General features: G+C 40.7%; 1 protein-coding gene and 1 long non-coding RNA gene across 5 annotated transcripts in view; one reads left to right on the top strand and one right to left on the bottom strand.

The window, feature by feature from the left end:
- The window catches only part of LOC123982260 (LIM homeobox transcription factor 1-beta-like), a 56,264-nt gene that overhangs the window by 17,500 nt on the left and 16,269 nt on the right, over positions 1-22,495 (bottom strand). For all 4 annotated transcript variants that reach the window (XM_046067694.1, XM_046067695.1, XM_046067696.1 and 1 more), the window contains exons 3-6: positions 8,731-8,963; positions 7,246-7,421; positions 6,009-6,086; positions 3,129-3,195 (exon numbers count right to left, since the gene is read on the bottom strand). In XM_046067694.1, the coding sequence (XP_045923650.1) occupies positions 3,129-3,195; positions 6,009-6,086; positions 7,246-7,421; positions 8,731-8,963 (554 nt within the window). The remainder of the gene's footprint in view (positions 1-3,128; positions 3,196-6,008; positions 6,087-7,245; positions 7,422-8,730; positions 8,964-22,495) is intronic.
- Positions 5,228-7,618, top strand: LOC123982271. The gene is made up of 2 exons (XR_006827923.1): positions 5,228-5,605; positions 7,256-7,618. It is a non-coding gene; the product is annotated as an uncharacterized LOC123982271 (long non-coding RNA).

Consider the following 22,495-nt stretch of genomic DNA (forward strand, 5'->3'; position numbering starts at 1 on the left):
GTTGCGTACATAAACGTCATAGCTTATGTAAGACAGTTGCTTTTCGCAGGAAATCTGACCAGTCATTCACATAGAAAACTGTTGGCCCATACAGGCTGTTATAGGCAACTGAGAAAGTTGGTGAATGCCTCAATTTTTAGGTGGTGTTACAACCTGATGACATATAGGCAATAAATATGTTATAAATATACTTATATCCAAATGTCCCTTTTAAAGGTGCATGGCTGATTTAATCGGTTACAGCTCAAAGTGGTGCGGCAGTCTTAAAATATGTTGAAAAAGTCTTGAAAAGGTCTTAAAAAGGTATTGAATTTTACTTCAGGATTCCTGTATATACCCTGCATATACTACATGCACACATTGTCATTTTAAATTTGGGAGGGCATCTTACCTTCACCCACCTTCACTGACTCTGTCATTCTAACCTCTCTAGATTCTATTTCAGTCCCGAGGGTGGTGGTAATGCACATTCAATTCAATTCAATTTTATTTATATAGCGCCAAATCACAACAACAGTTATCTTAGCGCTTTTCATATAGAGCATTCTAGCTTCTAGTCCATACTCAGTGATATTTACAGAGACCCAACAATTCCCACCATGAGCAAGCACTAGGCGACACAGGGACTTCAATGACTTCTGCATATATTTATAACACGATATAATGCGTCCATAAGACATTATGGACAACAGTTGTTATAATCACTTACAAACATATATTAGGCGTTATAGCAAAGTTCATAATGTATTATGATCTTTTGATTTAATGTTTTATAACTAATAGTAATACCAGATTATATCAATGTGCGGCAAGAATCTCCGACCATGTTCCATAACACATTATAACCACCGATTCTGCCTCGTTACGAATACACTTTAGTCACCATTTACAATTACTGATATAAAATGGAATAACAGCTTACAGTAATGTTTAAAGTTATATAGCATGTCTTTGTTTGCTTTAAGTGTTAAAATATCTATCCCTGTATAATATATTACAGTTGAACATAATACCACATGAACCAATTATAAGACCTTATAACACGTAATTGTTTGCTTTAAGGAAAGTGACACACATTTAAATAAATATTTAAGTTACTTCGTAAGTTGTCCGTCAGGCAGACATGTGCAGTGTAGGTCACAGTGTGTCCGTTAAGTCTGTTGTTTCTGCAACTGCTGGAAAGTGCTGGAAAAGTGAAGGAAGTTAGCGCTAGCTAACAGTATTCCCGAGTCCCATTTGAATTACGTCTTTTAATAGGGGATCTGTTAGGGCCTGTCCATAGGCTCGCCATTCATCTGTGACAACATCTGAGCCTCTTACATGATGTTGGTCGACAACAGGTCTTCTCTTGAGCGATCTTTCACCACCCTGACAACGAGTTTTCTTGATGTAATTATGTTGTGTTATTGTGCTAAACTGCAAAATGTTTAAAATTCATACAGATTGTTCATAAAGTGAAGAAATAAAAGTTGTTTTCCTGTGCAAAATGTGTGTCACTTTCCTTAAAGCAAACAATTACGTGTTATAAGGTAATTGGTTCATGTGGTATTATGTTCAACTGTAATATATTATACAGGGATAGATATTTTAACACTTAAAGCAAACAAAGACATGCTATATAACTTTAAACATTACTGTAAGCTGTTATTCCATTTTATATCAGTAATTGTAAATGGTGACTAAAGTGTATTCGTAACGAGGCAGAGTCGGTGGTTATAATGTGTTATGGAACATGGTCGGAGATTCTTGCCGCACATTGATATAAACTGGTATTACTATTAGTTATAAAACATTAAATCAAAAGATCATAATACATTATGAACTTTGCTATAACGCCTAATGTATGTTTGTAAACGATTATAACAATTGTTATAATGTCTTATGGACGCATTATATCGTGTTATAAATATATGCATAAGTCATTATAGCGATGAGCTACCTAACAGTGTCAGTTACTCCAAACACATGATATCTCACATCAAAGGGCTACAAGGGTTCAGCTTCACAGGCTCTCACTCATGCCACTCCCTCACTCACAGATCCTTCAGAAGTTAAACTGATAAGGGATCTGATAAATGCCACAACTGCACATTATATACTCTATGTGATGGTCTGAGTCACATTAAGTGCAAAAAAGAAAACTGCTGATTTAATTTTAGTGTCACTTAAGCTGCCATTTTATTGTGGAGGACCTTGTGAATGTCCACTTCCAAAGGTTTCTTACTTTGTGGTTATACTTGGAAAGTATTTGTTGTGTTTATTGGAACAGGTGTTTATTTTTAATTCTTTTCTTTCTGTTTTTTTCTTTTGTTGATGGATATTTGCTGACTTGCCTGTATGGCTGTATAGGTAGGACAGGTAAGTAGGACTCTCTTGCTCGCATTGAGCACCAAACATCCCTACAGATGTGAGCACAGATAGTACAGCCATGTTTTTTTGTACACCAAATGGTTTCTTTTAAAAGCATATATTGTAAATGCATTGTCTAAACTGACTGGCTGTTTGATCTTGAAGGCGTCTCACCAGTCATCCAGGAGGCTTCATCTCATTGTAACATCAACTTCAAACAACCCCCATTTGCTGGTTTGTTTAGCTCATTTGGTTAACAGCAGCAGCTTCCACTATAATAAACCATGCTGCTATGCCAATATTGACATGCTGGAAGTCCCTGAACAGATAGTGGCAGTGCTTGCCAAAGCACTGAGACACTTATCTAAACTGTCTGCTCATATCCGCTGTGAGACCACAGTGGCAATAAGCCTGCTAGCTACGAGGAGCTGTGCTGCAGCAAGAATCCTAGCTGCGGCCCAAACTTTATAGCCATGCCGTCGGAAAATTCAGATCATATTTACCAGAGATGTCACTCTGGCTTCAGAGTATGGAACTCCATTCTAAAAGTGTGTTTGCTGACTGACTTTACTCTGTTTATTGTTCCCATAATACATTTAATATTTCAAGCTGTTTGTCCAAATAATTCATAAATTACCTAGCTCACAGTACTTATTGTCATTACAATTTTAATGGTCAGATTACATATTGCAGATGTTATGCTTTTCCTTTTTTTAATGTCAGACAAAGCAGTTAGCCAGCTAGCCAGTACAGCATGTACACACATGATAAATCCTCACCTTGGCCTAGCCTTTGGCTGTTGTGTTGCTCCTGCTGTTGCTGTTGTCTGCGGGCTAACTTCTTCATCTGTAAATAAATAAACAGAGTAAAAAGCTTAGTCTGTGGATGACAGACATTTCGTGAAGAGACACTAGCAAAATAATACGCAGATGTGAAAGAGCTTACTTCTCAACCTCCTGTAGATTATAAATTTAAAAATATCAAGTTACTAACAAAGGTCTGGGGCGTGTGGAATTTCCTGAGGTGGTCAAAACAAACCTGAGACCACAACATAAACAAATCACTCAGATTTTTGACTGCTTTGAATATTGTGGTGTTTAGGATCAACAACCAGTGATGGAAATATCAGTAAGTGACATCATTGACATAAAATAGGTCAAAAGGTCAAAAGATGTATCTGAGATCATTACAATTTGTGATTACTAGAAAAATATATTTACATGTACATTCTAAACAACAATAAGAAACATAACATGACAGCTATACATCACAATAACATGAAAATATTCAAGGGTGTTTCTTTAAAGAAGACAATCTAAAAGTAAGGGTTACTTGAACCATGAACCTTGGACAAAGAATGGTCAGATAGGCATGTCTACATTTTACCATATTTAGTTTAACACATCTGCCCCCCATTCACACCTGAGACCTTGTAACACAACAACGAGTCACATGACACTGGGGAGGGAAAATGGCTAATTGGGCCCAATTTTCACTTAGGGGTGTACTCACTTTTGGTGCCAGCGGTTTAGACATTAATGGCTGTGTGATGTATTATTTTGAGGGGACAGCAAATTTACAATGTTTTTTTTCAAACTAACAAGCTGTACACTCACAAGCTGTTCTTTATATTGTAGCAAAGGGTCATTTCTTCAGTGTTGTCACATGAAAAGATATAATTGAATATTTACAAAAATGGAAGGGGTGTACTTATTTTGTGAGATACTGTACTCACACAATACTTGTTAGTAGGATACGTGCACTGTTGGTTTGGGTTTGCACATGGGATTTGTGGACAATAATTTATAGTATTACCAGACTCATCTCTTAAGTGAGTCTGTGACACTGTGTAGCATGCTGAGATTTTTTTCCATGCTGTGCCAAAAATAAATTCCACAGACTCTTAATTAATTGAGGAGGAATGATAAAAGTGACCAGTACAACATAAATCATCTTTAACAAACATTTCAGCATTGATTGGGATCCATTGTAGAGTATATGACTTGAGTAAACAAGCAAAGTACTAGATGGATAATTGACTGAAATAAAAGGCCTATTGGATATTCACACTTTGACAAAGCTTATTCTCCCAACTGCCACCAAGCCGAGCAAATTGTAGATTATAAATTCTTGATCCACTGAAGCTTGGATAAGCACTGAAATGCTTTAGACGATTGAGCACTTTGGCAAAAAAGAATGACAGTAATACCCCATTTTCACATGTGATCTGGATAACAATGTCAATTCTGCCTGCATTGTGATCGTTTCTTGTTATGCATTAGGTAGGCCAAGTTGGTGGGCTTGAATACAAACATGGAACATTGTGCTTCTCAGGTTGAGGGAAGTGCTGTGAGAGTTACTACAAAGCTAATGTTATATAATCAGAGCTATTGGACAATCTTGGTAGCACTTGTGCTAGATTAGCTACCTCTTTCCTCTTTACATACATATATACAGTGGCGGCTGGCCAATAGAGGGCGCTAGGGCGCCGCCCTCCCTGGTGGTGGAAAGATTTAGTCTAAGTGTTTTTCTTTTTCAAATAAACATTTTTGAATATAATACAGTAATTACCTTTTTAAGTATATGTGTGTTTAAAATGCTATAATAACGTGTAATATATAAAATATAGGCTAAATAATTATGTTTGGGTGTGAAATTAGCTTCTTGGCGCTGGAGAGATCGCCCAGGCAGCACAGCAGCGCAGCCAATGCTGACACAAGGTATTCCCATAGCAACAGAGGCTTTCAGCCTTGGCTAGCTGGATGCAATGATTTAAATGCCTTATCATGCTTGCTTTTTAAAACGGCGGGGACGGCTACAACATGGACTGTTACAGGAGTAAACGACACGATACATTTATCTGAGAAGATTAAGAAACACGAGTGTGCGAGGGCACATATGGATAACACGGTGAAGCTAACCATGCTAAGCAGAGTTAACATCGGTTTTGCGCGGCCACAATGAGTCTGCATCCTCTGACAACCCTGGCGTTTTCAATAGATCTTGTTGCCTTGCTGGTGTGTTGGAGGAGCACCTTAAGACAACTACTGTTTTCAAAGGCACCTCAAAGACTGTGCAAAACGAACTTTTGGACTGCATGCTGTAAGTTCTTGAAGATTACATTCTGGAGGAAGTAAAAAATGCAGATTAACTTGCTGTTCAGGCAGATGAGACAACTGACATTTCCACCCACTGCCAAGTTGGTGCTTGTGCTACGGTACATCAACAAGGAGAACAACAGCGGTTGGCTACAGAGGTAAGCATTATAGTTTATTGGCAGCTCTGAACCTTTAAGATGTGGTTATTTCCAGTGGTAAAACTGAGTAGGCCTACTGTACTGAAGTACAAATTAGAGGTAGCCTATTTGTACTTTACTTGTGTATTTCCTTATTATGCCACTTTCTATGTTTATGTTCACTGTTTATGTTTTTGTATATTATTATAATATAATAATATTCAGAAATTATTTAATACCAATATTATATTTCACAAAGCACTGGTATCCTGCAGTTTGTGTTAAATTGTATTGGGACTGAAACTGACTGGATATGGCATAGCCCCATCTAAAATATTTTTCACCAGCTGCTACTGCATATATATATACACACAATTATGTATACAGCGTTGACAGCTTCTTTTAGGTATGCTGCTTTACTGACCTTTGCTCTCTGGTTCTGGAACCAGACCTGGACCACACGTACACTGAGTCCTGTCTCTGCAGCCAGGGTCTCTCTCACCTGCAGGTCATATCATGGTCACACTCATCAGCCATTTTTACACATCATGTATGTTAGTGTAGTTCATAGTTCCCAAATGTCAGACAGGCATCCATTGTTATTAATCTGACAGATATATCTATAATACATGACATAAATATTTTCTTCTATAGCCAAGTTGTGATGTGGTTGGTGAGTCTATCTCAGCGCAGTCGGATTTTGCTGAATAAACCATAAGGTATGTGGATGTTATAGGGGTAAATCCAAAGAACTGGGTTCTGAGGTTCCACCTACAGTAACAATAATATAAATGGATTACATTTATATAACGCTTTATCTTGAAAGGGGCCACCACCCATGTGTAGCACCTGGGTGATACATGGCACACATTTTGTGTTAGAACACTCACCACTCATCAGCTTAAGGTGGAGACAGAGGGAAACATAGAGCCAGCTACACTGGGGGATGATTAGATGGCCAGATGGAGAGAGCCAGGCTGGGAATTTTGCCAGGACACCAGGGAACCCCCTAGTCTTTGCGATATTTGCCATTGGCTCTTTAATGACACCAGTGAGTCAGGACGGCATCCCCTACACCACTGTGCTGTGAACTGGAGGCCTGGGAAGAACTTTGCTGTGGCTTTCGAGGAAGTCAACTGTTCTCTAGTTTCTATTCGTATACTGTTCATCTTGTTGTGTGTTATGCTGTTTGTGTGTTGGGCGGCTGTGACTCAGGAGGTAGAGGGGGTTTCCCGTTAATCGGAAGGTCGGCGGATCAATCCCCGGCTCTTCCAGGCTGTATGTTGAAGTGTCCAAGATACTGAACCCTGAATTGCCCCTGCCGGCTGTTCCACCAGTGTGTGAATGTTAGTTTCTGTTTGAGCATTTAGGCTCAGTGTGTGACTGGTGAATGCAGATGAAGTGTAAAAGCGCTTTGAGTGGTCGAAAAGACTAGAAAGGCACCATACAAATACGGAGCATTTACATTTGCCTTCCTAATGTTGACATATTTTTACTCAACAGTACAGTCTGATTTCCTGATTTCACAAAAGCAATGACAGAACAGAATAAAGAGTTTAATAGTTCCATTCTGGTCACCTTGTAAAGCTTTGCTATTCTAAAGTTTGATAGGCGCGTAATGTCTGTAAAATTTCTCATTATACTCAATCCTCTCTGCTCACCTTTCTGCAGGGTTTGGAGGAGACCTCGAAGGACGCCTTGAAGGCTCTCCTCTGCTGAGTGGTGAGGATGGTGCGTGGCCGTTTGGGACGGCGAGGGTCTTTGCAGTCATCACTGCCTTTCCCTGCTGCACGGCACTTCTCTGTCTTCACATCCAGATCCTCATCCTCGCTCTTACCTAACACCAGACAGATATTTTATTTTGGTTTTATTTTACAACAGATTTGACTTGACTGCAGTTTTGTGTCTAACTACATGTGAATTGTTTTTTTCTGCATTACAAGCAAGGTGAAATTCAACTGGAATGATGAGTCCCAATCTTCGACTTAGCGATTAGTACATTAAAGCTGGGGTAGGCAGTTTTTTTCAGAAGCATTTTTTGTTTTATTTGTCAACATTCTCTTTACCTCCAGACAGCAATCAATAAATCAAATTCTACTCAGACACAAAAATTAAGAACATCTGGAATATGATTGTTGTGGTAAGTGGTTGTTGCAGGACTGTTGCTGGCCAAACTGCCTGTCTACCTGTGTGCACTCTGCCCATGCACTCACTGCATATGAACTTGTGCTTTGGGGGAGTGGCTTTGGAGGGAGGCCTGGAGGGAGGGGGTGGTATTATTTGGGTTGGATATTTTGAAAATCTAGCTGTCTCTCACTAGTTCTTCAACATTGCACATCCCAGCTGTTCATATTATGCTCATTTTCAGGTTCATAATTTTATTTAGGGGTTGTTCCAGAATAGGTTTACATGGTTTCATTTTGTCATACTGTATTGCTCTGTTTTAGCTTCAGAGTGAAGCATCTCACATGTCTATGGTCTTTGTTGGGAGTTGCACATGTGCAGTACAATAGTTAAGGACTGTTGGCCAATCAGAAGCAAAGTAGGGCGGGTCCTGACAAGCCAGTAACACGGCTTCGGTTAAGCTTTACATGTTCCAGAAGCAGCTTTGCAACCTAGACTGGAGCAACAGTTTCAGATTGGTAAGTTATTTATTTGTAATAAATAGATTTATCATATGTTACATTTTAACTGTGCTGTCTCTATATCACAGTAACAGCTTTCTGTCCATTGACTACCTAACATTTGGTATGGAGGGTGGGGGTCAGGGAAGGCAGCAGGCGGATGTCTTGTCACCGTGTGTGCTGCAGCTTGTGTGTTTTTCCACACTAGTTTTGGCAAGCATTATGACGTGTTACATAGTGGCACAAGTTGTTCACGGAGGTAAAGGCTGGACTACAATCCAGCTGTTTTCAGGCAGTTCACAAGTATTGTTTTCTGTGGGAGATGGGAACTCCCTTTGGGGTGGACTTTTCACTTTGCTAACCTATTACATGCAAAAGAAATATATGAAACAAAAAAGGAAATGGAAAAAGTCAAAAAGCACAATATGACCCCTTTAAGTAATTCATTTTATGTGTTTTCAAATTCACTGGGTTTGTAATAGTCTGCTATTTAATCGTCTGCTAAATAATCCCCAGTGTTACCTGAGTCTGAGTTGTCTGGACTGACTGTGCTGAGAAGGACCCTCTCCCTGTCATAGTCACTCTTGCACAGCAGCTGACCTTCTTTTAGAACAAACTTGTCTCCTTTGCACAGCTGGCGCTCACAGACACAGCAGCAGAAGCAGCTGAGGTGGTAAATACTTTCCAGTGCTCGCATTACAAACTCTGTGGGTACTATCTTCTCCAGACAGCCGCTGCACTTGGTGGCAAACAACCTGAGGACACACAGGAGAGAGGAGTGTTAACAACCACATTATATAATTTGCCACTGGACCTGAGGCCCTCTACCACTGACAGTTTATATTTTGGTTAAGTGTCGAATCCTTCCCTGTCTAAAGGTGTTCTGACCCTGTCCTGTATTCTTCGCCAGGATTGCCTGGCAATTGTCATTAAAGTTCAGAGTCCCATCAGAATCAAAATCGTGTGAAGAAGGTAGAAGCACAAAACAAGAACAATTAAAAACAAGTCATTAACGTGGGGCAGGCTGCACGCTCCGCTACTGAAACACTTCTAAGAGGCTTCCTGTGGAAGTTGACACTGGGCTGAGGACGGGACTAAACTGCAAAGTGGTAGCATCATTAGCCATACTTGCTAACTCTCCTGACAGTTTCATTTGAATAATGTTGCTAATTTTATATTGTTTCATTGGTTTTGAGGCTACAGTGGCTTCCCTTTACTGACCACTTACAGTTCCACAGTTCCAATCAGCTAAGCCTAACCTGCAGCAACCCCCCTGATCCTGCTGAGCTGCAACAGTCACCTGTCTTTGTGCTTCAGCAGCATTGTGTTTCCCTGACCTCCAGAGGGTTTCGCCCCCTGGCTGCCAGCCTCCAGAGAGGTTCTGCCCACTTTGTAGCTGATGCCACTCTCCTCGGTCAAGCTTTATCCTAAGTTTCCTAAAACCTTCCTCAACACTAGAGTTGACCAGCTCACAATTTCCATCACAGTTAGAGCTCCCTAATAAGAACTTCATTCTTGTTGTGTTAATTTCGCTGACAAAAACTAGGACGAAATATTTTTATTAAACAAATGCATGATATTTCCCCCCAATTCCATGTCTAGTCTTTCTGTCAAAATATAAATAATGCTTCCATGTCATTGATTGAGATGTGCAGATTGATGTAACTTTGGGAAAAAAGAATAGAGCTATGAACACTTTATTTATATATCAGTATAAAGGAAAAGACAATGCACTGTAGTAGCAGGTGACAGAGAGTCCTGCGATTTATGTCCTAATGATTATTACAAATATAAATTAACTGATGTTAATCGGTTGGCAGTGTCAACTTGTGGTAAATTTGCTAGCAAGCCATGTTGGCCTAGCCTAGCTGGAAGACAGGTTTTCTCTCAAACCAAGTTTTCAGTTTGCTGTTGCAAATGAATGACTGAGCCTGAACTGACTGAACTTTGCTGGGTTAATGTGTTAGTCAGTGTCAGTTCACCAGCTTCAATGCTTGTGAGTGCAACATGCAGGGCTTGACAATTAACATCATAACTTGTCCGGGACAAGTAAATGTTTTGGTCAGACAAGTGAAATGCTTTATCAAATATGTCCTATTGTTCAAGTGAAACATAAGGAAAGACTGTTGCTGCTTTTCAGACTTGTAACACTGTACACATACAGTATATGTGTGTTTCTGTGTGCGCGCGCACACACACACACACACACACACACACACACATATAAATATATATACTCCCAGCCGCCACTGCATATATATATATATACATACATACAACTTAATTATGTAGACAGCGTTGACAGCTTCTTTTAGGTATTCTGCTTTAGGGTTAGGGGTTAGGGTTGAAGGTTTTACGCAGTATCTTAGCAGTTCCTATCTGCAGGAGCCAAACTCCCAGTTTGGGGGTCACAGACCCCAGTGCTCCGATTAATACTGGCACCACTGTTGCTTTTACTCTCCGCATCTTTTCTAGCTCCTCTTTCAGCCCTTGGTATTTTTCAAGCTTCTCGTGTTCCTTCTTCTTGATGTTGCTGTCGCTTGGGATTGCCACATCTATCACTGCTGCCTTCATCAACACGTCTGGTTGGTTAGCCATCACCAGTTTGTCAGTCTGGATCTTGAAGTCCCACAGGATCTTAGCTCGGTCATTCTCAACTACCTTAGGAGGTGTCTGAGAGTACAGTTTGGATGGTTTGGTGGGGAACATCCGATTTATTCTCCAGGCTTCTGCTTCTCCCTTGTATCTCTTTAGACGGGTAGCCAGAGTGGTAAGTCTTTGATTGGCAGTCTCCAGTGCCTCACGTATAGACAGCTTGTTGTATTTCTTAGGTAACCCCTTCCTTGCACCTTTCTGTAGCTCTGAGAGCTGACTAACTTGTCTCCGCTTTGATCTTGGCCTCTAGCCTTCTCCTCCACGGGGGTCACTCAGCCTTGGTATTCTTGGTTGTTGCACTTACCAAGCTGGACTCGAGCTGGTCGGCAACATGTACAGCTGAACTGAAGCCGTACAGCTGAACTGAAGCCGTCTTTACCGGCTTCTCGCTAACCCGCCCTACTCTGCTTCTGATTGGCTAGTAGTCCTTAATTACAAACTGCGCATATGCAACTCGCAACAAAGATCATTTAGAGACAAGATGTATCACTCCATAGCTAAAACGAAGTCTTCAACACTGGATGAAAAGAGGAGCTGCAGCAATCAAAAGAAATATGGTGTTTTTTGAAAATTCAATCATGTAAACCTGTTCTGGTACAACCCCTAAATAAGATTTTGAACCTGAAAATGAGCAGAATACCTAATGTATTTCACATGACAAATGACCAACTCATTGTGAACTCCGTCATTGGTTCTGAATGCTCTTCTCGACTCTGGTCATCTGATTGCTTTGTTTTGTGGTGGATTTGTGGTGATGTTATCACCAGGTTATCTGGTTAATAATTGCAACAATCATGACATGATTGAACAATCTGTCTGTCCATTTCTTTTAATAGTGATCGGTCCTGTATAAACTAGATGTGTTCCCAACAAATAATACCCTGTAATTCAAAACCTTGATTGTGCGCATGTGCATGGGTTGGCGGGTGAGGGCCCTATAAAACTTTGTGCCCAGAGGCCTCTGACTTCTTAATCTGGGCCTGAGTAGGGGTGACCCCAAATAGTCGAAGCTTCGATGCTTTGATAGGTTGAGCCAGATTCGACTGCCAATCTCACCATCGAATCATTGCAGTGGCTGTTATGATACAAGTGCATTTATTAGTAGCAATTCACATCGAAGTTGCCAACACACAACAAACTGACTCGTGCATAAACACATTCAGGAGATTTGTTGCTAAGAGAGGTCAAGTGTGTGTCGTGAGATTAGATAACGGAACGAAACCTGGTGGGAGCAGAGAATAAAATACGTGAAGCAATTCAAGGATGGAACCACTCAGAAATGTTCATGCAAAAGGGCATTACCTGGATGTTCAACCCACCAGCAGGTTCACATTTTGCTGGTATTTGGGAGACACAGATACGTTCTGTAAGGAAAGTTCTCAACCATATTCTGAAACAGCAACCTCTTGACCCTTCATGCATTGTTGTGTGATGTTGAGGCAATTGTTAAAGGCAGGCCAATAACACAAGTGTCAAGTGATCCAGATGATTTGGAGGCATTCTCAACTAACCATTTCCTTCTCCTTAAAGGACAGCCTGTGCTGCCATCAGGACTGTTTGACAGAGAGGACTTGTATGGCAAGAGGAGGTGGAAACAGGTGCAGTACCTGTCTGACATCTTTTGGAAGCAATGGACTAAAGAGTACTTGCCACTGCTGCCAGTAACAAGGAGAAATATGAAACCAGGAGATGTTGTCCTTTTAGTTGATGACAGTGCACCAAGAAGTTCCTGGTTGATGGGAAAGGTTGAAAGGATACTTTCTGATTCAAATGGACTTCTGAGACGTGTATTTGTCAAAACTAAATCTAGCATTTTGGAAAGGCCAATACATAAATTATGTGTGTTGTGTGATGAATCCTGAATTCTGAGATAAATGACTCTTTAATGTTAAAGATGTAATCATTATGTTGCAGCATTAACAATTAGGGGCCGGAATGTAAGCGTCATTTATTAGTAGCAAGTTTGTTTATTTTATAACATTTGTTACTCTGTTATTCTTGTGTTTATTTTGGTATTTCGGTGCAACTTCTGCATTGGAACTCTTATTTTGAAGGTTTGAAGGAAGCTGTAAAAACACGGTTGTTTTACAGTCGTTGGTACTCTCCGGGCCAACTCAACGCGTAAAACTGTCTTATGTCGTTCACACAATGTGGTTATGATAACAGAAGTGCCAATTTGGCTATCTGTGGGAGCTCAATGTCAATATTATACATTTTTAAACATTAGGATAGTTGAAATAGAACTGCAGGGAAGTGCGACGTGCATGTAATTGTTGGCCGCATGCAAAACTCTGCACAAGACTGATGAATGGAAGTTGACAAGAGCAGAGAGAGAAGTTTCAACAATAAGCCACAGCTTAGCTGGAAATGTAATGTTACAGTGTAAGTTCCAGTGACCAATGAACAGAGACTGCAGCTCTGCAGCTTCTCAAGATTAAAGCGGAGCTACCATGTGTAACTCCCCCTCCCCCGACACACACACACAGGATTTGACCATCATTCGACTATAAGCAAGACTTTACAATTCTGATTCGACTATGTAAATCCTTAGTCGGGGACAGCCCTAATATATGCACACACACAGATTTATTTTGTATTTATTGCCTCATTTATTTATTTCAGGATATATTTCACAGGCTTATTTATTGATTGATTGATTTAAATGACATTCCATATGTCTCATTACTGAACATGTGTATACTGTAACTTAATGTCTACACAGCAAAACCAGAAACCAGAAGAAATGCCAGATGTGTTCAAGTGAAAATAAATGAGCTATTACTTAGCACTCATTTTAACCCTTTCATGCTCATTGTGTATGTGAAAGGCTTTTTGATGTTATAATGGACCCACAGGAGGCCTGCTCAAAGGGCTGATTCAAATGGAAAGAGTATGGACAATTTTCTAACCACTGCCCACAACCACAGCAGTATGTGATCTTTCAAAAGCAAGTGGGTGCTTTTAGATGAGGGAATATTACTGAACCAATATGGTGTCAATTTGGTATACTTTGAAAAATTCAAGATGTCGTATTTACCCATTAATCTTTTTATCAAATATGCCATCAAAGGAGCTGCGAATCAAAAAGAACTGCAACACTAGACCACAGTTAGGAGAAACAATCACAAGCAGAGGTAGCATGGGTGCAGTGGGCAGCCGATCACCCCGGCTGGGTGAGGGGCCCCTACGTGGGGCACGAAGTTAATGTCAGTTGACTATAGACAAGAGCGGCTGAGAAAGCTGCTCTTATCAAATGAAACGCTTCACTCCTGGTTTCAATGGTTAACCACCACAAGAATGACATTCACCAACAAATAACTATATTCTAAGCAGACACATTAAATTAAAGTAACATTTGTATTTCAAACAAATAGGAAACTTATTAGCAAATTTTAACAAAACTCCCTTCACTGTCAGGCATCATGGGAATTCTGAGGGGCAGACGTAGGCTACTGTGTATCACACAGGCTGCGTGTGCCCTGCGGTTTAGTCCTGTCCTCAGCCCGGTGTCAACTTCCACAGGGAGCCTCTTAGAAGTGTTTCAGCAGCGGAGCGTGCAGCCTGCCCCACGTTAATGACTTGTTTTTAATTGTTCTTATTTTGTGCTTCTACCTTCTTCACAGCTCTCTGTGGCCCGCTTTCGTTCCGTCATCCCACAAGGAGCATTTCATGTTTACATTTTGTTGATTTGGTGAATAGTGCTTGCTTTCTGTGCTTCTACCATGGTTAATTAGGCTGCGTAGTTAAATGGTTTCTTTTTTTGTCTGTGTTTACTGTTAAAATACGACTGGGAGTCTGCACAGGGTATTTTATTTTGAAAATTGACCGGATTCTCTGCCCTTTTGTGTCTTCTCCTTGGTTCATCTAGGGCGAGTTCAATCTCAAAACGTTTAGCAATGTTTTCGAATTGACCGAATTGTGCAAGAGATATGTTTTCTTCTGTTTGGTGGACGTGTCACAGGTGTTACCCAATCATATGCAATAAGTTTGTAAACATAACAGTGTTAAAAAGGCAGGAAAATGAAGTGCTTGTGTGCACAACAGGGTGTCCGAGGCACCACCGTTTCCGTTGAAATGAACGTTTTGCTACGTTGTGTCGGCGCTGAAGTTGCCCCTGCTCTGTGCTGCTTGACAGAAGCTGTGCAAAAATACCCTGGCAGCGTACTCTCTGGAGTGGAGCGGATAGACATGCACTGGGACGCACTGCAGCGCTTCTGGTGTGAGCACAAGCATTGACTAGAATGGCTGCAAGACAGACTTTCAGAGTGAGTCCAGGGTCATGTAAAGGTAGTATAAATGGTAACATACTTACTATCTTACTATGAGCATGATTCATTTGGAAAGAAGTGATGAGAAAATAATAGGTTTTTCAAAATCATTGCCATTGGCTCCACAAGTTTTAATCTTGGCAGAGAACCATAGATGAGAAAAGGTTATCCAAATTCAATCTACTTCAGCTGACACCAGCACGCAATCTCCTAAAAACAACCCTATTGCCTGACAAGAATGTGTATATATAGGGATAATTCTGCAAAACCCTGCATCACTTTCAGTGAAATTTTTGTAACATTTGATGCCATTGTTTAAACTAATTTCTTGAAACCTTGGTTTTATACCATAGTTGCACATGTACTATAGTACAGTTAGGAAAAGACTGTGGTTCTGGTTACACTAACAAATGAACTGATCTCCTGACATCCACCACCCCGACCTCTACACCATTTTCTACAACATAAAGGGCACACCACTTCCTGCAGTGGCACTGCCCACTGTAAAGTCAACACCAAGTGTTTTAATAGCCTAAAGCCCAGGGTATGGTTGAAAGAAAAACTAGTTTGTACAAATTGTCGTCTGACCAGATCTGAAGACTAAAATTGTCGTTCTAAGGAAGACGGTTTTAAATTGAGTTTGAAACAGTCAACAGACTCAGCTGATCTAATGGGATTGTTCCAGAGTCAGGGTGCTAGGACAGCAAAAGAACAGTCGCCTTGTTTTTCATTTTTGGCACGCGGTATAGCCAACAGGTTTTGTTTGGAAGACCTTAGTGGCTAAAAGTGGTCAAAAGGTGACCAAAGCAGTTGTGTCAACACTCACTTTTATGTGCTGAAAAAAAATAAATAAACGAGCTTGAGAGAGACTTTTAAATTCTGCTCCACACACCTGACAATTCATCGCTAAGAGGTACTATTATCAGATGCAATTCAATTCAGTTCAATTCAATCATTGCATACTTGCAGTAGAAATAATTGCACGGAGCTGGAAATCCTGCATGTGCTGTGTTCTCTCTCTCAGAAACAAGAGGGATTGCCTAAATGCATGAATGTTGTTTTGTTGTTTGGAGTCACAGAGGGTCCTATGTGTGGACCAGCTCTATAGTTTTAGAGTGATGACTTCAAGCTGAAGAGCAACCAAGCTGAGGAGCGGAGACTCAGGCGGCTGATATTCAAGACAAAGCAACAGATCTCTATAGACATTCTTCCTCTCAACAGCTCACAGTGTACATTAGAAAACTTACCAAAGAGAGCGGAAATAGAGAGAGAGAGGAGGGATTAGAGAAGCCGAGGAGAGAGAAAAGATGAAATAGAAAGTTGTGTGGAGGATCTTTTTGGAAGGGTTAACTTCTAGTGTGGGGAGTGTTTGTGTGAGTGTGTGTAGGTGCGTGTGTGTTGGGGCAAAGATGGGTTTAGTGAAATAAAGAGATTAGTGCTCTGAGGAGTTAATAGTAGTAGAATAGTTTCTGATATATTTCATATCTTGCCTGAGCAAGCATGGCTAAAAAGCACAAAACAGGACGTGTTGATTTTTTCAATATTTAACCACCATCTTAAGACCTCCATCTTTCCCTAACCTCACCGGTGCCAGTAAGAGTGACAAAATATACATCAATATTTACAGCCAGAAAAACCCTACAAAGGAGCCACCAACCCCTTCAACTACCCATACAGACATAACAGCAAACGCCGATACAGTATTTTAATATTATGTTGTTTTATTTTTGTTGTTTTCAGGAAAGACAGTTAATCTCCCAATTCATTCAGATGAAGATGATAAAAATTTTGTCTGGCAAATATTTTCTTTAGGCGAAATTCCTTTCCACAGTACTATACACATCAACAACAACAGCACACAGTAACAGACGGTGACAGACAACAGTACACTCTTAGACCAGTTTAGCGCGGCCTGTTAGTAGTCTGTGCTGTCGCAGCGTCTTACTGCACCAGAAAGAGATAAGTGGCATGTGACAAATACTTTTAAAACACTTACTGTTTTTATTCCTTTTTTTTTTTTTTTTTAGATTGTTTTATTAGCCGCATTACAATGCTGGTGGAATTTGTTTTCAGTACATTATGTTGTTTAAGCTCTGCCTCACGTACGTACAATACAACAAAAAAAAGACAATACACTTCACAACGTGTAACAATATAAACTACATTGGGTACATGGCCATGCTGGTAGTATATGAGGAGGCAACTGAAGACAACTGAAGGGAGGAGTTCAAAGTCCTGATGGCTATGGGGAAAAAGCTGTTTATGAAGCATTTGGTCTTGGTGGAGAGTGATCTGTGATCTGTGAGGGGTCAGAGATGAATCTCTTTGTTCACTTAACAGTCGGATGTGTATAAAAGGAATCAACTGAGGGGAGTGGTTTACCTATGATCTAGGATCTAGAACCTTTGTTGACAGTCCACTGTAGTTTTTTCTTTGTTTGGCTCTCCCTGCTACCGTACCATACTGTGATCGATGATGTGATAATGGACTCGATGACAGCTGAGTAGAACAGAACGAGTTGATGCTTGATCTGGTATTTTTTAAGCTGCCTGAGGAAGTAAAGTATTTGTTGAGCTTTTGCAGTGTGTTCAGTGTTAGTTGTCCACTTCAAGTTATTGCTAACGTGTGTTCCTAGGAATTTAAAGGAGTCAGTGATGGTCATTGGAATGCCATTTATTTGTATGGGTGTTTTGGGAAATGGCCTACGTCTACAGTCAATAATGGGTTCCTGGCTTTTGGCTGCTGAGCTGGAGGTCGTTGTTTGAGTACCAAGTGACAGCTTGGTCCACCTCAATGCGGTACTGGGTTTCATCATTGTTTGAGATGAGGCCTACAATGGTTGTGTCGTCAGCATACTTTATTGTTCTCACTGAAGTGTCTGTGGATGTAAAGTGGGCGGTGTAAAAGGAGAAGAGCCAAGGGTGAGAGGGTGTGAGGTTATGTTATTAACCTTCTGTGATCTATTCCACAGGATGCTCCTTATCCACTGGCATATGCCTGGGTATATTTTATTGTCTTTGCTTCCTCAGCTCATGTTCCTCGTTCTCATTTATCTCCCTTGTCCCTTTTCTTTTTGTAAATCACTCTGTAATATTATTAAGAAAAGTGCTATATAAACATGAAATGGAAATAACATGAGGCCCAGTGAGAGTGTCTTCACCAAAAAAACTGAATTGTTCACCTAGGATTCTCTGACAAGCGTCCCCTTTCTGTTTTGGACAGGTGAGCTTACACCTAGCACAACTCTCAACACACATAAAAGATCCAAAATGTAGATTTTCATGAAATCTACTCAGCGTTTTTATGGTCCCAACAGGATAAACCTTCCCTCAGGACAAACTTTACATTTTAGCTATACAACTGCTAAGGCTTTATCAAAATCAGGTTTCTGGTGTTCATTCTGTCCAACACATGAGGGGACTACTGAACACTGCAGCTTTAAGGAGCAGCTAGTGAGGCTTTAGACTTAAACAAATAGCTTCTATTGAAGATAGAGACTTTTAGTCTTGTTTATTTTAAATTCTTGTTTGGTGCAGCTTTCAGTGTGAGTGAACGTTTGTTCCAACAGAGGATTCATGAAAAGTCCTTAGCCACTCACTTCAGTGAAGACCTGGACCACCACTGCTAGGGGCGACCTCTTTGAAGGAGCCTCCTTGACCCTCTGGCCCTGTGCCCTATGCTTCCACACTGCTCCAGCAGCTTAACAAGCATAAAGAGGTACAGGATTAAAGGGGATAAGAGGAGTGGAGATGATGAAGTAATGAAAGTAGACTGTGTGTGTTCCTTCACTGTTCTCTTGTTTGCTCTCCCTCCTCAGGGAGCGGGGTGACCTAAAGAAGAAGGCTGGGTGGGTGGGTGGTGGCTTCGGGTGGCAGCTTGTTGGAGTTTTAATTAGCAGGAGTAATCAAAAGATGATTGTTAGGAGGCAGGGGAAAATAAAAGCAGGATTCAGAGAGCGGGAACATGCTGTATTCTCAACCAAATCTCAAGAAGTCAGAGTAAGGCCTCAGGATTCTTTGACGACATACTTCAACATGTTTGTTAGCAGGGAAATACTCTCAGCAATCAGTCAGAAGCACTAATTTCTTCACCTCCTGGAGGTTTACTTTACCCTGATGGAGTCTATCAGAGGTGTTGGTGTTGGAAAAAGAAGGAGGAAGGGGTAGTACTTGGTGAAGTCAAAGTGAGGTAAGTTGATAGAAAAGAAATATTTTTTTTAGGTGAAAAACATACAATATGTCATCACATGGCCAAAAGTATGTGGACACCCACACAAAATATGTCAAATCCTTACTTCCCAGCCATATGTGATTCCACCACCTTGGGCATTAATTTGCTGGTATTTCCTCCACTCTTCTTGGACTCCCAAGAAGCATTAGAGCATTAGTAAGGTCCAGCGTTAATGTTTGGTTTTAGCTATTAAACTCATCAGTCAGATACACAAAGAAATGACCTCTTATGTCAAATGGTTCCACAATTAGATTCGGTTGAGAAGGCTCTGGTCTTTGAGGGTACCTTCTTTTTTTAAAAGATCATTCTTTTAGCCGTTTCAGCCTTTACGCGACAGCGACAGTTGAAGAGAGACAGGAAAGGTGGGAGAGAGAGAGAGAGAGAGACCTACATGCAAGCACCCCACCAATACCACAAGAGGTGGTACTCAAGGGTGGGTAAGCCTACTGTATCCCTGGAATCACTGAATCCCCCTGTGTCGTGTTAAGCAAGTGTTAAACATTCTGCGTCCGCAAGTACACGAGATACCGCTAGGGTCCACGTGAAGAAAAAATCATCATCATGCTACCAGGGCCGAATAATGTCAGCAAAATCAGACAGAAATGGCAAAGGCAAAATGCTCTGATTCTGAAATGGTCCCTGTGGGATATGCAGCTGTACTGATGATGGAACAAAACGAGGTCACAGAGAGCTGTGAAGAAAGTAGCTGAATTATTAAGTCAATAACGTGGAGCAGGCTACAAGCTCCGCTGCTGAAACGCTTCTGAGACGCTTCCAGTGGACTTTGAACCAGGAAAGGACGCAACAAAACCGTGGCACAGCTGTAACGTGATGCACAGCTGTGTGAAATGGTCACACTAAATGAATGTGCTGAAATGTGTTTTGTGCCAGAATGTTGACTTTAAGCCTAAGAGCAACCAGTCTATGAAAATTACTACTGTAAGAATTAGCCCTGATTGATAATCGCAGTACTCAGATCCTTGTCTAAAGACAACATGTACCATGTACAACTCCAGACCATTCCCATCTTGGTGACACAAAAATTTTGTCTATTAGGCCTATTTGTTAAATGTTGGAGTTGCTGATAAACAGCAGGTAGTCCAAATATGCATAAGTCTGGGATCCACTATATACCAGGACCTAAAGTGGAAGCCCAACACTGACTCCATCATCAGAGAGGCCCAGCTCCTCCCCTCTGGTAGGCGCTACAGAGCACTTTACGCCAAAACCAACAGACCCAGGAACAGTTTCTTCCCACAAGCCATCACTCTGGTGAACAGCTGATTTCTGACTCACAGGATCAATTCCTGTGCAATAACCCAGTAACTCTGCCTCTAATCAGCACCTGTTTACTGGTTTCCACTTATTATTTACTCACCATTCTCTATTTCAGTGCTGTTCATACTGTTCATATTGTTATTTTGTATAATCTGTATACCAAATCCACCAACCTCATGTATATAACACCTGTACATAATACTTATTTATTCCAGCATCTTTTGCACTATGCTCCATCACACTGTGTACATGAGTACATGTATACATGTATGTGTATATGTACCTGTATATCACATCCACCTCCGACATGTACATAATAATAACAATAATAGTAATAATAATTTACTCCTGCATCTTTTGCACTCTGCTCATTGCACTATTGTCTCAAACTGTCTATATTGTTTATATTATTATATAAGTAAGCATATTGTGAGCAATGTAGAATCCTGAGTCAAATTCCTCGATTGTGTACACATACCTGACAAATTAAGCTGATTCTGATTCTGATAAGTCTATACATTGAGATCTGTCAAAGCTGTGACCTTCACCTTGGTTGTTCTTCTCAAGAGTGGATTTCCCCCATGGAATCTTAACGGACCAAGGTACTAACTTAATGTCTACAATGGGGGTGACCCTGAATAGTAGAAGATTTGATGAAAAAAAGAGTCAACAATACGCCTCAGTTTAGCTGTAAATGTACCGTGAAAGTTACACTGACTAATTAATGGAGACTTTATACCGTGTGTAACAGTTCCCCATAGACCAGATTCTGATTTTAAAAAATTGTATCTTGCAAACTGCTGCATCTGAGAAAGGTATTGAAGCTGTGCTCCTACAGGGAAAACCAAAGGAGTGGCATCCTGTTGCCTAAATCAGGCACAAACTAGTCCCCCCAAGCAGGTGAGAGATTCAACATTTTAAAAAAGCCATTGTATTCAAGTGGGCGCTGGACTAATGGGGAGGGAATTTAACTTGGAGACTGTCAAGTGGAGAGGATGACAGACACCAACGGAGGAATCACTTGAAGGTACCTTGCAATGCAGCCTGGTACACAGATCATCACATCCCTGGCAGGGCCAATTCCATAAACAAACAAACAAATGAGGACGTGACTTGTGTTTCAAACACCATACTCAGTTTATTTAGTATTGCTGGCAGTACACTGGTTTCTATTTGTGGCATACACATTTGGTTTGGTTGTAACTTCTGTACAGTAACACTTTAGTTTGATCTGAGTTAAACCTCGCCTGACTTTAGTTCTGTTTAGTTGACTTATCTTCTTACTTCAGACGATTATTACTACTACCATTACATCTGTATTACTACTGCTTTTTCTACCTACATATTCAATGTATTGACGAAACGCGCTCTGTAGAGCATTTTGTCCATTCAAGCTACTGTAGAAAAATGGTAGCACAACATGAAGACATACCCGTGGTGTATGTAGATAGAAATAGCTCATTCTAAGGTAATAAAAACATAGCGGTTCATATGTGAGGTCTTTATATACCATTACTGTCAATAAATCCTCCTAAATATTACATACTGGATCTTTAAAGGGGTTTCAGCGGCCACTGGCGGTGTGTTTTAAGATTGCAATCAGGCGTGTGCTCAGACGCATGCTTGAACCATAGGCTTGAACTCATGATCAAACATAATCCGAAACACAACTGCTTTAGCATATACCTGCCAAAACTCGTGAGCGGATCATAGATTCACGCAAGAGGTTGTTAGATCCATGCTCGCACATGCGACAGACACACACGCATATTACTTTTGTGTGCAGAATTTCTCTGCTCGCGTCAGTAATGTAACCCGCGAGGGGAAAATTGTGCTTTGAGCATGTGCAGAATCCC

This window comes from Micropterus dolomieu, linkage group LG13 (genome assembly GCF_021292245.1).
Source record: "Micropterus dolomieu isolate WLL.071019.BEF.003 ecotype Adirondacks linkage group LG13, ASM2129224v1, whole genome shotgun sequence".
Taxonomy (NCBI): domain Eukaryota; kingdom Metazoa; phylum Chordata; class Actinopteri; order Centrarchiformes; family Centrarchidae; genus Micropterus; species Micropterus dolomieu.